This window comes from Bidens hawaiensis, unplaced genomic scaffold (genome assembly GCF_021521415.1).
Source record: "Bidens hawaiensis isolate Kalapana, Puna unplaced genomic scaffold, B.hawaiensis_p1.1 tig00030313_1, whole genome shotgun sequence".
In the NCBI taxonomy this organism is placed as follows: domain Eukaryota; kingdom Viridiplantae; phylum Streptophyta; class Magnoliopsida; order Asterales; family Asteraceae; genus Bidens; species Bidens hawaiensis.
Window position 1 is genome coordinate 37,120 of NW_027495057.1, and position 14,185 is coordinate 51,304.

The 14,185-nt window shown below is 43.6% G+C and overlaps 1 protein-coding gene across 1 annotated transcript; it reads left to right on the plus strand.

Annotated features, from left to right (window-relative positions):
- Positions 1-803: 803 nt before the first annotated feature.
- LOC143580302 (uncharacterized) lies at positions 804-1,719 on the plus strand. The gene is made up of 3 exons (XM_077063375.1): positions 804-973; positions 1,443-1,548; positions 1,642-1,719. Exons 1-3 carry the CDS (start codon positions 861-863, stop codon positions 1,654-1,656), a joined length of 234 nt encoding a protein of 77 aa, XP_076919490.1. The 5' UTR covers positions 804-860; the 3' UTR covers positions 1,657-1,719.
- Positions 1,720-14,185: the final 12,466 nt, after the last annotated feature.

Below are 14,185 nucleotides of genomic sequence, written 5' to 3' on the forward strand. Positions count from 1 at the left end.
AACATAAAATTATCGTTATCATCATCAATTATAAATGAATCAACATCATCATAATCCTGTTTCATGATTTACGATATAGTAAAAAACATCCAGAATATTAAATACTTGAGACGCTACTCATAAATGAGGATTGTGCATCATTTAAAAAAAATATGTAGTGGTTTAGTTAGACTTCACAAGTTAAGGACAAAGTTACAAATAACATACTCCAAAACTTCCACCTAATTGCAAACCAATCCCGACCTAATCCACTCTAGCTTCTATCAACTGATTCATCTCAATTTTCTCCAAAGCTTAATTTTTGAGAGAAAACTCCAACTCAAAAACAAAAAATAAAAAATCGATCGACAACTTTCATTAAAAGCCAACTCAAAAATAAATAATATCACTTTAATATAATCAAAGTAATGAAATATCGATTATTTCACTCCATACTCTAGCTCGTATATATTAATAATTATTCATTATTTTTCTTTCTTTTCACTTTCCTTTTGTGTTAACTAGACAGCTTAACAGCTATCAACCTATCAACTGATAAGATTTTTTTTCTAATTAATTGCAGTAAACTATAAATATACAACCCGACCTAACTCGTTCGATGCCAAAAATTTTTTTTAACAAATAGCAATAAATAAACGGACCTCATAAACTTTCGTATGAAAAGAATTTTTGGGTCCGCTAGTGTTCAATAAACACGAGGACCGAAAAAGTCAACCAGACCTACAATTACAAGGACTGAAGCTGAAACAATACAAAAGATAAAGGTTACTAGAATACAACTTAAATAGTTTGATATGGGTGTTTTATATTCTGAATGTACGACCGGTCAAAATTGAGACGACAAAGAGAAGAATTAGAAGATGGGTTGCTTCGATTGCTTGGGCGGAGGGTTAGCCAAACAGGAGCGATTGGAAGAAGAACAAAGAGCTTCTCAAGAAGCTCGTGCTAAAGCCGCTGAAGCCGCCGAGAAAAGGTTATTATTATTATTATTATTTCTCATTTTCATTTAGTTTCATTTGATATGTTTGTTATTAGGAACTTCCGATCAGTCTTTGTTTGAACAGAATCTGTTATTTTATCTAACGTGTTTGTTATCATCGCTTGCAGTTTTGTTATTTTTTACTGTATCTAGTTCTAGGGCTATTTTTACTGTAGGTTATTTAATTGATAATCCTAGCAAATTTTATTTAATCTAAAACCTTTGTTATGAATCTGTAGAGTGAGTCGGTTCGGTTAAGTTGGTTATTTCGGTTACGATTAACTGAAACCGAAACAAAACCTTAATTTTTGGTTAGGCTGTTATGGCTTAATTCAACATCGGTTAATTGTTCAGTTCGGTTGGTTAAGTTGGGTAAATCGGTTACGGTTTGTTAATTCGGTTATGGATTAACTGAATGATCAATATGACATTTGATTTCAATGTTTGATGACTAAATTTGCAGGCAAGAACAATTTGCACAATCGGCTGCAGGTAGAGCTGCACGAGCTCAGATGCAAGCGGCTGCAAAACAGGCTTCACATACTAACAAAGGCGAACCGACTCTTAAGGTATAATTTATTTTAACAATTTTTTGTAAGTTGTTCGGTGTTTTCTTTATTTTAGTTTTAGCATCTGATGAGCTTATTGTTATGTCGGTGCAGTGGCAGATGGGATGATTGTTATCTTGGCGTTTATAAGCACAACACTCGCCATCAAGGCATCAAGTACATTTGTAGGTATTTTAATAAGAGATTGTTGCTGTTGTTTTAATGGAATTTGTTTATTGTAACATCAGTTTTGAAGTTGCCTGTTTTGGAACGATGTAATTTGATAATGGATTGCTGTATATTATCTGGGAATAATAACAGGTTGGTAATTTATAATACATCAAAAAGGTGACCACCACATTTGATTATATTGCATCAAACCGGGCAATGTGCATCATGGTTAGACGGTTCCGAGTCTTCTGACCATGATGTTTTCATTATTGTTTATGTGGTTGAAATTATACTTGGAATTAGGAATGTTCATCGAATCGAATAATGAATTTTTAAGTTAATCGAGTCGAATAATTCGAATAGTTTATTTTTTTGCTGGTATTCGTATTCATTTTGTATTCGTTTAAAAGTTGGTGAAGAGGTAGGTCCCAGCAGAGCCCAGTTGGTCCCGCAAGACTCACCTTGAACAGGGACGTCTGCGCAAAGGCCATCTGCTCCCGCAGGACCCACCATGCTCAGAGAACCTTACGCGCAGTACGCAAGCTGTACACGCAGGGAAAGCCTCCCAATGGTGAAGTACCCCGCCTGTTCCCGCAGTTGCGGATACAAGCCATCAGGGAAGGCTACCCGCAGACAGCAGGGCTACACGCACAAGACAATAGCTACTTCAGTAGTCACATGAAGGAATGAGCAAGGCGGGAACAATCCCGCCAAAATGAGCCAGTCCGTATGATTCTGAAAGATCTTTTGTACTATACCTACCAAGGTATGGATAGGACAGACAATCTGACCAGAACAGCCCATGAGCCAATCACAGGGTGACAGCTCACCGACAACAGTACGAGGAGGAGCACCCTCTAGTACTGTTTGTCACTATTAGCCGCTGCCTACTCACCAACTCTTACTGAGGGGCATGCGCAGCCTACAGTTGGTAGAATAGTGTTACTGTTGGCCGTAACCTATTCACCAACCAGCATGGCCTGCGTATAATCCACAGTAGGTGGGACGTGCATAATCTACAGTTGGTGGAATAGTGCAGCCGACTTTGTTACTGTTGGCCGTAATCTATCCACCAACCAGTATGGCCTGTGCATAGTCCACTGTTGGTAGAACAGGAATACTATTCAGCCGGCTGTACCTTCTAGGAAACCTACCTTCGGCTATAAATACTCCAACATCTTGGAATGGTAAGGGCATCTGATATCTCAATCTTATCTAGCAATCTCTTAATATACTCTTATATTCAGAGCAACCTAGTCTGATTCTCACGCCGGAGGGTGGTCACAAGGAGGAACCCCCCCCCCCTTCTCAGTGACGAGCTTACGGTGTCTGTTTTGCAGGTCTCCTGAAGAACAACCTTCTCAGCTAGATCTCATCCGTGGGAAACATTACTTAGCCTCCAGATTATCTATAATCTGTCCAGGGTTCACTTAGTGTTTCTTCAGTTGGATTATTCGATTCATATATTTTGAAATCAAATTCGACTCTTCATATTCGAATTTGAATCGAGTCAAATTTAGAATGTTTTGAATTCGAATCAAATTTTGAACACCCCTACTTGTAATATAATCTGGTTGTAGGACTTATCGGAGAAGTAGGATCAAGTTTAAGGACTTTTAGGGAGAAGGTATAGTATTGGTTAGAAATGTACATTGGGGGCTTATCCAGGCTCGGCTCCGAGAAAGCAAAAAAAGTTTTGGGCCGAAGGCGAAAATTTTTTTGGACCTTAATTAAAAATGAGTATTTTGTTGGTTTAAAAAATTAAATTTTTATATGGCTTTACTTGGTTATAATTTGGGTTGTGTAAAAAAATTTGTATAAAAAAGGGATTAAACATGTCTCAAATGAGACTAGAACCCATAACCTTTTAGTTGAAGTAATACCCCTTTGCCACTAGACCAAGCTAGTGGTCTTCTAATTGAGTTTAAACATTAAATATGCATATTGTTTTTAATAAAAATAAATATAATTTTTTTTAAAAAAAATCTCGGGCCTAACGGGATGTCGGCCCTTTGGCCGTCGACCACCCCGCCACCCCTATGGGTCGGCCCTGGGCTTATCTTTACCTTATTTTTGTCTCGTGTCACATTGATGATTTTTCATATCCTGATACTTCTCAAGTTTTTCTGTTTTGTATTTATTTATTTAACTTAACTCAATTTATTTATTGTTTAGTACTTAATGTTATATTATTTTACTACTATCACTATCTTTGTTTGTCTATCTATTATTACTAGTACTATTTATTTATATTTTTCTCTTAGCTATTTAGCGTAGTGTTGAACTCTGTGTTTCTTTTATATTGTTTCACACTTTAATTCATATGGTTTTGGAGTTTGAGGTTTCTTCGAAAGCAAACTCAAATAGAGGAATGGTTGTCTGCTTCACACCCTCACTGAAGAGGTAGGTTCCCGCAAAGCCCAGTTGGACCCGCAAGACTCACCTTGAAGAGGTACGTCTGCGCAAAGACCAACTGGATCCGCATGAACCACCATGCTCAGAGAAATGAAGACCTTACACGCAGTAAGCCAGCTGTCCCCTCAGGAAAACCTCCCTTGGTACAGTACCCTGCCTGTTCCCGCAGCTGTGGGTACAAGCCAAGAAGGAAGGCTACCCGCACTAACAGTAAGGCTACACGCACAAGGCACTAACTCTTATACTTCAGCAATGTCACCTGAAGAAGAAATGAGCCGGGCGGGAATATTCCCGCCCAAAAGAGCCTGTCCGTACGCTTCTAGAAAATCTTTTGTACTATACCTACCAAGGTATGGACAAATGGACAAGATCTGACAAAAGCAACCCATGAACCAATCACAGGGTGACAGCTCACTGACAATAGTACGAGGAGGAGCACGCTCCAGTACAAAATGTCACTATCAGCCGCTGCCTACCCACCAACTCCCATCGTGGCACGAACGTAGCCCATAGTTGGTGGAAAAGGAATATTATATACAGCTGGCCGTACCTGCTTGGAAACCTACCTTCGGCTATAAATACTCGAACACCTTGGAACGGTATCATCATCTTCTCTCTAGCTATTTCTCTCTATATACACTTATATTCAGAGCAACCTAGTCTGATTCTCACGCCGGAGGGAGGTCACAAGGAGGAACCCCCCCTCTCAGTGACAAGCTTACGGTGTCTGTTTTGTAGGTTGTGAAGAATAACCATCTTTGCCGGACCTAACCCTCGTGGGAAACATCTACTTAACCCTAAGATTATCTTTAATCTGTCGGGGTCACTTAGTGTTTCTTCATTGGCGCCATCTGTGCATTAAGCTAGAACTTACTCTTCTTTTTCTCAGTTTTTTCAATTTCTGGAAAGATGGTTAACGTTACTCCGATGCCAAAGCCACCGGGTAACCAAGAAACTCCGGTAAACACAACCCCAGCTACTGGGGGGAACACCGGTGAATACACGATTGTTACGAACACTACCCCGGTTACCCAAGCCGGGGCAAGTGCAGTAAACAACCCTCTCCTGGGATTCATTGATACCCAGTTGGGGAAACAACAGACGAGACTTCCCCGACAAACACCAGAACAAGTTAAAGCTTGGGCGGAAGCACGTCAGATTGAATTCCAAGCCGAGTTGGACGAACGTTTACGTTCACTCCAACAGGTCAATGACGAATTCGGAAGCACTCGACAACAGCTCAACATGAGCAATGATTGCGAGTATGTGGATGATGAAGATTGGGAAGAATCTGACAGTGACGCAAACCCACGTCATAAGGCGAAAGGGAACCGTAAAGAAGCAGACTTCAACTCGAGAAGAAATTTCGGAGAAACTTTCAAACCAAAGAACACGGGGGGAAACCCACGTGACTTCTCCAAAACTTTCAGATCAACTGTTGCGAATGCGGGAAAGTCCAAATTTGCAAGAGACATTGCGGAAGCAATCGCGCCAAAGAGTGCCAAACAGATGTCCAACATAGGCACTTATGATGGCATATCTGACCCGGACGATCACATGAACAGATTTATGGCGGGGGCAACCGTCAGTAATTGGACGGAACCCACATGGTGTTACATGTTCCAAATGACGCTCGTCGGGGCAACCAGAGCGTGGTTTGATCGTCTACCAGTCCACCACATCTACGATTGGGCAGACTTCCAGCACAAGTTCAGCCAACACTTCAGTCAACAAAGAAAATATACTGAAGAGCAATGGACGATCCTCAACTGCATCCGAGAGGAAGACGAATCTTTGCTAGACTTCATCACTCGCTTTAACTCAAAGAAGCTAAGTCTGGGCACCATTAGCGAAGATCTCGTTCGCGCCGCTTTCATCCAGGGCGCTGAGTACCCAGAGCTCATCCGCACGTTGACAGGTAAAGACGGCATGCCATCCACGTGGGATGCCATCATGACGGCAGCTAAACGCTTTGCCGAAACGGAGAAGCAACTGGGTAGAAATCTTCCCTAAAGCACAAACCTCTACACTCAAGAGAACAAGAGAAAATAACGTCCGTACCGCCCGACATAACAAAAAAAAGAAGCTTGGTATTTGGCAGTCAAGGGTTAACTTTGACACCTCATCCAGCTCTCGCCCTCTCTTAGGCGGAAGGGACAACATACAGTCGTCGAACCGGAATCCCAGATGGACGCCACTCACCAAAAGCGTCACCGAGATATTTGCCACCGAGAAACTCCCATGGCCAAAGGCTCCAATAATCCGACAGCATCATAACGCTGATCAGAGCAAATCCTGTGACTTCCACGGGACAAAAGGCCACACCACTGAAGAATGCACATCCTTGAAGGATGTCGTCGAAACATTCGTCAAAGATGGGAAACTCACGCACCTCGTGGCGTCAATCAGAAACGGAGGGAGGAATGACAATCGGTACAAGGGCAATGGACGGAAGCCCGTCGACATCAGCATTCACATGGTTCACGGCAACATCAGAGAAAGAAAACGACGAACAACAGAGCCAAGTGCGTGGAAGGAAGCAGAAGTGCGCTTCCCGCGTGTGCCAGGGGGGCCTAACAAAGAAGGCCCCATAGTCATCAAAAGCCAGCTGGGGCACTACATCACCTCCCGCACCCTTGCTGATAATGGCGCTTCATCAACGGTCATGTATAGGCAGTTCTTCGACAAGCTAGACGACGAAGACAAAGAACGCCTAGAAACAGTTTACACCTCGATGGAAGGGTTTAACGGCAGCACAAACACCCCATTGGGAATTCTATCTTTCCCCGTCACTCTCACGGACGGGAAGTACTCCCGCACAGAAGACGTGGACTTCGTTGTAATGAGGAAGCCACACCACACATACGACATTCTCTTCGGGAGAGATGGGATGGCAAGATTTAATGTCGTGGTGTCTTCGGTCCATGGGATGATGGGATGGCCAACAGTCGAGGGCGTTGCTATGATCACGGACATTCCCCAGGTATGCATCGCATCTGTCTCATCTAAACCCAAACCAAAAATGGCTAAACCAACCACCTCTGAGCCAGAAGAATGGGCCTTCAATGGCAAATACCCTGACCAGGCCGTTACCATTGGCCCAACGATCACTAATCCCACACGCACCTTACTCAAACGCTTGTTGCAAAAAAATACCGACATCTTCGCGTGGACACCAGCTGACATGACTGGTGTACCTCGAAGTAAGGCTGAGCATAAGCTCAAGTGTGACCCGGCGTTTGCGCCGGTCATACAAAAGCGTAGCGTAATGGGTGCTGAGCAGGCTAACACGTGTAGAACCCAAGTCAAGGAACTCCTTGACGCAGGCATCGTACGCGTTAGTAAATATCAAACATGGGTTGCAAATCCCGTCATAGTACCAAAATCCAACAAACAATGGCGCATGTGCATAGATTTTAAAGACCTAAACAAAGCATGCCCCAAGGATTGTTACCCGTTACCCGAAATTGACCTTAAGGTAGATTCATTAGCACTGTTTCGCCTTAAATGTTTCCTTGATGAGTATAAAGGGTACCATCAAATCCACATAGCTGTTGACGATCAGGATAAAACCGCATTTCGGACGCCCGATGGCACATTTTGTTACCAAATGATGCCATTCGGACTAAAGAATGCCGGATCCACATACCAACGCCTGATGGACAAAGAGTTTCATGCCCAAATCGGGAGGAACTTGGAGGTTTACATGGATGACTTGGTCATCAAAAGCCTCGAGCTAGAGGCGATGTTGAAAGACATCGAAGAAACTTTCAACACGCTCAAAAAGATAAACATGAAGCTCAACCCGAGCAAGTGTTCCTTTGGAATGGAAGAGGGGAAGTTCTTAGGAGTCATTGTTACCAAAGATGGCTTCAAAGCGAACCCCGAAAAGGTTGAAGCCATTATGAAAATGGAATCACCTACTACCATCAAACAGGCTCAGACACTAAATGGACGACTAGTCGCACTTAACCGCTTTTTGGCAAACCATGCGGATAGGTCGTTCCCATTCGTGTCAACATTAAGAAATTGTTTGAAGAAAACGCACTTCCGCTGGACACCAGAAGCGGAAGCAGCCTTTCAAGAGATTCGGTCACGCTTGATCGAACTCCCAACACTCACAGCACCAGAAATGGGGGAGGAATTAATTCTTTACCTCTCCGCCATAGACAGAGCAACTGGGGCAGTCTTACTATTAGAACGAAAGGGCATCCAGATGCCCATCTACTATGTAAGCCGCGTCTTAACAGACGTGGAAACCCGGTACTCCACCCTGGAAAAATTAGTCTTAGCGCTTGTACAGGCTTCACGCAGGCTAAGACGATATTTCCAAGGTCACCCAATCACCATTCTCACCAACTTCAAACTTGCAAACGTTTTAGGCAAACCCGAGTTGTCAGGGCGCCTAGCCAAATGGGCAATTGAGTTAAAAGAATACGCGATAAAGTACAAGCCAAGACCAGCCATAAAAGGCCAGGTCTTGGCCGACTTTATTGCAGAAGTCCCCGCTTCGCGGGAAAAAGAGTGCCAGGAAGAGGCTCAACCCTCTCCAGCACAAGACATTAACGATGTATGGCGACTCTATACTGATGGAGCAGCCAACAACGAAGGTTCGGGCGCAGGGTTGAAACTAACTAACCCAGCAGGCCAAGAGTACACTTACGCTATTCAGCTGGATTTCCCCAGTACGAATAACGAAGCGGAGTACGAAGCATTCTTGGCCGGATTAAGAATTGCGCGTAAGATGGGGGTGAAAAACTTGGAAGCCCACGTGGATTCCATGCTAGTAGCCAACCAGATAAACGAGACGTACACGGCCGTGAACGACACAATGGCCTTGTACCTCGCACAAGAAAAAACCCTTATGCGCGATTTCAACGATTGCAAAGTTGTGTACATCAAGCGAAGCGAAAACAAATTTGCGGATTCGTTAAGCAAGCTTGCATCGTTAGCCTTCACCCACTTGGGAAAGGAAATCCGCGTTGAACTTCTTGGAGCACCATCAGTCCCGCACAAGGAAATTTGTGTCATCCAAACCGGCACGGAAACATGGATGACGCCAATCATAAATTACCTTGCGACGGGTGTATTACCAGAGTCAAAGACACAGGCAAGAAAGATACGCTGTAAATCACTGAACTATCAACTTGTTGACATACTTTACAGGCGTAATTTTCTTGGCCCAATCCTCAGATGCGTTGACGACCAAGATGCCGACTACCTCCTAAGGGAAGTACACGAAGGCATCTGTGTACACGTAGGTCCACGCGCAGTTGTAACTAAGCTAAACAACGCGGGATACTTTTGGCCGGGGATGCACACGGATGCGCTGGCCTACATCAGAAAATGTAGGTCCTGCCAGCTCTACGCAGCCAACACGCATCGCCCGAAGAACGAACTTGTTCCAGTCACTTCTTCATGGCCATTCCCGAAGTGGGTCATCGATGTTACAGACCCATTTCCCACAGCAGCAGGGAACGTTCAGTTCCTAGTGGTAGCCATCGACTACTTCACCAAGTGGATTGAAGCAAAACCCCTAGACCAAACAACCGCAAAACATATCAAAAAATTTATTTGGGAATTTATTATTTGTAGTTTTGGACTTCCACAGAATTTGGTGAGCGATAACGGCACCAACTTTGCTGACCAGAAGCTACAAAAGTGGCTGAGAGAGCTTCAAATCACCCACACCTTTACCTCAGTGGCACACCCGCAGGGTAATGGTGAGGTGGAAAGAGCAAATAAGAGCATCGTTGACGGCATAAAGAAAAGACTCTTGGAGCATAGATCCGGCTGGGTGGACGAAGTTCCACATGTCCTTTGGGCAAACAGAACGCTAAAAAAAGCAAGCACGGGCGAAACCCCATTCAGCCTCACCTATGGCACTGAAGCCATAGTTCCAATCGAGATTGGTCTACCCTCACCAAGAGTCATAACTCAACCAGAAGACAATGATGCGGAAAGACGGTTAGACCTTATGCTAACCGAAGAGCGCAGAGACTTAGCCGCATCGCGTGAAGAGAACTACAAGCGACAAATGCAAAAGTACTACAACACGCGGGTGCAAGAGCGACTGTAAGTCGTTCCCCTCTGAAATAAAAATGATAATGTTAGAAGGAAATCCTAAACCAACACAAAAGACGGAGCATACCATAAGAAATATAGTTCAAACCGTATTCAAGAACGATGGGTATTTGCGGCGTCCCAGACCCGGCATCCTTCCACACGCGGCTCATCCCAAGCATGACCATCCCAGACTCCGCGAAGCGATAAACAGGAGTCCGAATCTGGGAAATCTTGGTGAACCACTCCGTCTCCTGGTAATTGGAAGCCGAAAGATTAGGGAGTGCCCTCCCATTCTTGAACGTCATCGCAATGGGAACGACGCGAGCGGAAATGTAGAAAAACTCACGCTTCCAAGATCGGAGACTACGCTCGGTAGTGCAGATCTTCAAACCCTTGTTCCGAGTGACAAGGGTATACCAACCCTGGACGCACCTCCAGGTATAGAATCAGGCGGTCGACTCGAGGCTCGATATCCAAAATACGGCACACCCATTCGAAATGGCGAACTTTAGCAATTTCCATTGGGTGCACCTCTGTCAAATGAACTCGTGTTTCTCTAAAACACGGTATACGAACTTCGTTAATGGGAATCTTAGATTCCCAAATATGAAGAACGAAGCGTAAACCCCTATCTTGCCCTTAGGGGCGTCGTATACCGTCTGGTCGGCCTCCGGGAACTCTGGCTCATAGGGCTCCAGCATGAACTTCTTGACGATGTAATGGTATACATCGACAGAAAGAGTACACTGACACTCGCCAGCAGTACTCTTATCGTCCTTATCGGACGTGGACGTCGGGTTCTCGAGGTAAACGTCGGACTCCTCGACGTTAACCTCTGGGTCATGAGAAGAAGACATTTTTAAATGTTGAGGAAAAAAAGCGGTTTCAGGAGAATGCTCGCCGGAAAAGATGAGTATTCGCCGGAAATCGCTTAAAAGGAAAAGGAGAGTGAAGTGAAGATAATGGACGGAATACACCCTCTCCCCCTTATATACTCATCGCAATGAATGCGATGAATTTAATGCGGATGAGAGAGAAAGCGCAGGCGCAATGACACGGCGACACGTGTGGATAAAGCAAGCTGGCAACAGGTGTCGAAATGGCGCGTGTCATGAAACTCGCGACCACGCGCCTGAAAAAGCGTCCTGATTGACCACATGCTGTCACGTCGTCATAACTTCCTGCACATCCTGAAACCGTCAAAAGACGCCAACGTCCCTTCAACCGTTTGGATTATCCTCATCCTTTCACCAACTCTCCGAATTTCAAAATGATTCAAAAATAAGAGGGAATATACCCCCTTACCTTGGAAAGCAAGAAACCATAAGACAAGTGCGGGTACAGTGTCAAGGCGAAACCCTTCACATACTTAGCACTTGCAGGGAATTGAAACCAAGAAGATCGATCTTATGGGCCATGCTTGCAGAAAGAGAAATAACACCCCCGCATGGCGGGAACGTTGAGAACTAGATTGTTTGAAGCTTCAAGGTGGAATTGGGTGTTTAACATAACTGATCACTATGTCTAAAACTACCAAAACCTCGTGGAGAATCTACACAAGTGAAACTTAACGCTCCCGACTTGCGAAGAGGTTACACACCTACCCGCATCATACCCAAAGATCAGGCAGAAAAGTCGGGAATTTTCTGCAAGTGACATTAGGAAAACTGCGGGAAGAATCCCCACGGAGAACCTTAAAAAACGAAAAACCCCTTTTCAAAACCCCTTGCTTAAAGTCCAAAAGTTCCCCTCACTTATTAACAATTCATGAGAAGAACAATGGACTGGGGGGACTTGAAGAGGTAGGTTCCCGCAAAGCCCAGTTGGACCCGCAAGACTCACCTTGAAGAGGTACGTCTGCGCAAAGACCAATTGGATCCGCAGGAACCACCATGCTCAGAGAGATGAAGACCTTACACGCAGTAAGCCAGCTGTCCCCGCAGGAAAGCCTCCCTTGGTACAGTACCCTGCCTGTTCCCGCAGCTGTGGGTACAAGCCAAGAAGGAAGGCTACCCGCACTAATAGTAAGGCTACACGCACAAGGCACTAACTCTTATACTTCAGCAATGTCACCTGAAGAAGGAATGAGTAGGGCGGGAATATTCCCGCCCAAAAGAGCCAGTCCGTACGCTTCTAGAAGATCTTTTGTACTATACCTACCAAGGTATGGACAAATGGATAAGATCTGACAAAAGCAACCCATGAACCAATCACAGGGTGACAGCTCACTGACAATAGTACGAGGAGGAGCACGCTCCAGTACAAAATGTCACTATCAGCCGCTGCCTACCCACCAACTCACATCGTGGCACGAACGTAGCCCATAGTTGGTGGAAAGGAATATTATATACAGCTGGCCATACCTGCTTGGAAACCTACCTTCGGCTATAAATACTCCAACACCTTGGAACGGTATCATCATCTTCTTTCTAGCTATTTCTCTCTATATACACTTATATTCAGAGCAACCTAGTCTGATTCTCACGCCGGGGGGTGGTCACAAAGAGGAACCCCCCCCCCCCTCCCTTCTCAGTGATGAGCTTACGGTATCTGTTTTGCAGGTTGAGAAGAATAACCATCTTTGCCGGACCTAACCCTCGTGGGAAACATCTACTTAACCCTAAGATTATCCTTAATCTGTCGGGATCACTTAGTGTTTCTTCACTCACTAGGCTCTGTTAATAGCCTTGTTATTAGTGAAACATTTTTATGGGTATGGTTGTTTTTGTTGTATATAATATGATTTTGTTGATATTGAAATTGAGAAGGCAATAAGTGCTTTTTGTGTAAATATTGAGCTTCAAATAACAAGCCCAGAAGTTGCCAACTTAATAAATAAATAACTGTATTTCGTATAACCACAAAGATGTTGGTACAAAAGAAATGATGTAAATATTGATTAATAGAATTCTTTTGACCTGTCACATGCTTTAGTGCTTTACTAACACAGAATCGGGCATCAGATTAATATAGGCTAAATCTGGCCAAACTTCGCTTTCCGGTTCTCTCTATTGCCTACAAAATTGGCTAACCATAAAATAGAATTTATAAGCTGAAACTACTACGTTGAATAAGTTTGTGGCCTTGTGGGGGTAAGTTAACCCAATTCTGGTATGTTTCTCTAACCTCAAACTTGTTTAAAACATATATAGACGTAGAATTGTTTTAAAAAGCAACTTTTTACTCTTTAAACGGGTTTAAATTAACTTTTTTACTCTTTAAACAGGTTTAAATTTGATAACATGACGTTTCAAGCATTTCAAAATCTTAATGCACTCTTTCTTTTAAATTACAAGATGATAATATTCATTTGTGTTTAAAGCAGTTGAATCAATGAAGCGACGTTCCATGTCAATAAAAGAGTCTATGTGGCATTCATGTTAATAAAAAATTATATACATGACCTCCACATAGATAGAGTCTATGTGACGTTCACGTTAATAAAAAGTTAAATACATAGCCTCCACATAGATATTGATAATGTTACTAATTGAGTTTTTGGAAAAACTGGGTGTACAACGTGCCAAAATTGGGTGGAATTAGAGGTACATACAGAAACCGGTTAATCGGTTTCTAACTGATTTTGTAACCGGTCCAATCCTAACCGATCCTAACCGCCGGTTAGACTGTTAGTAACCGGTTTGTATTTTTGATTTCAAAACCGGTTAACCGGCCCGGCTTAACTGGTCAAAATCGTTTCTCTAGCCGGTCAAAACCGGTTACTACCCTAACCGAAACACCGGTATAACCGGTTAATGCCCGCCAAAAAAAACGGTTAGCAAAATAACCGGTTAACCGATTTATGCACCTCTAGGTGGAATTGTTGAATTAAAGATGCTAAAATTTTTAGGCTTCTATTGTTGGGTCTGTAGAGGTACATTCTTGGCTTGAGCCCAGTTTAAAGGAAGACAAGAAGATAACTTGTGGCCTTAATCAGGGGCGGCCACCCGCCTTAAATTTTTTTTAGTGTTATTTGCATGTGAAAATCTCAATCGCCTCCTATAAA

Coding starts and splice junctions, on each gene's coding strand:
- LOC143580302 (XM_077063375.1), top strand. CDS start 861: ATGGGTTGCTTCGATTGCTTGGGCGGAGGGTTAGCCAAACAGGAGCGA. Junction 974..1,442: donor GCTGAAGCCGCCGAGAAAAG/GTTATTATTATT, acceptor CTAAATTTGCAG/GCAAGAACAATTTGCACAAT.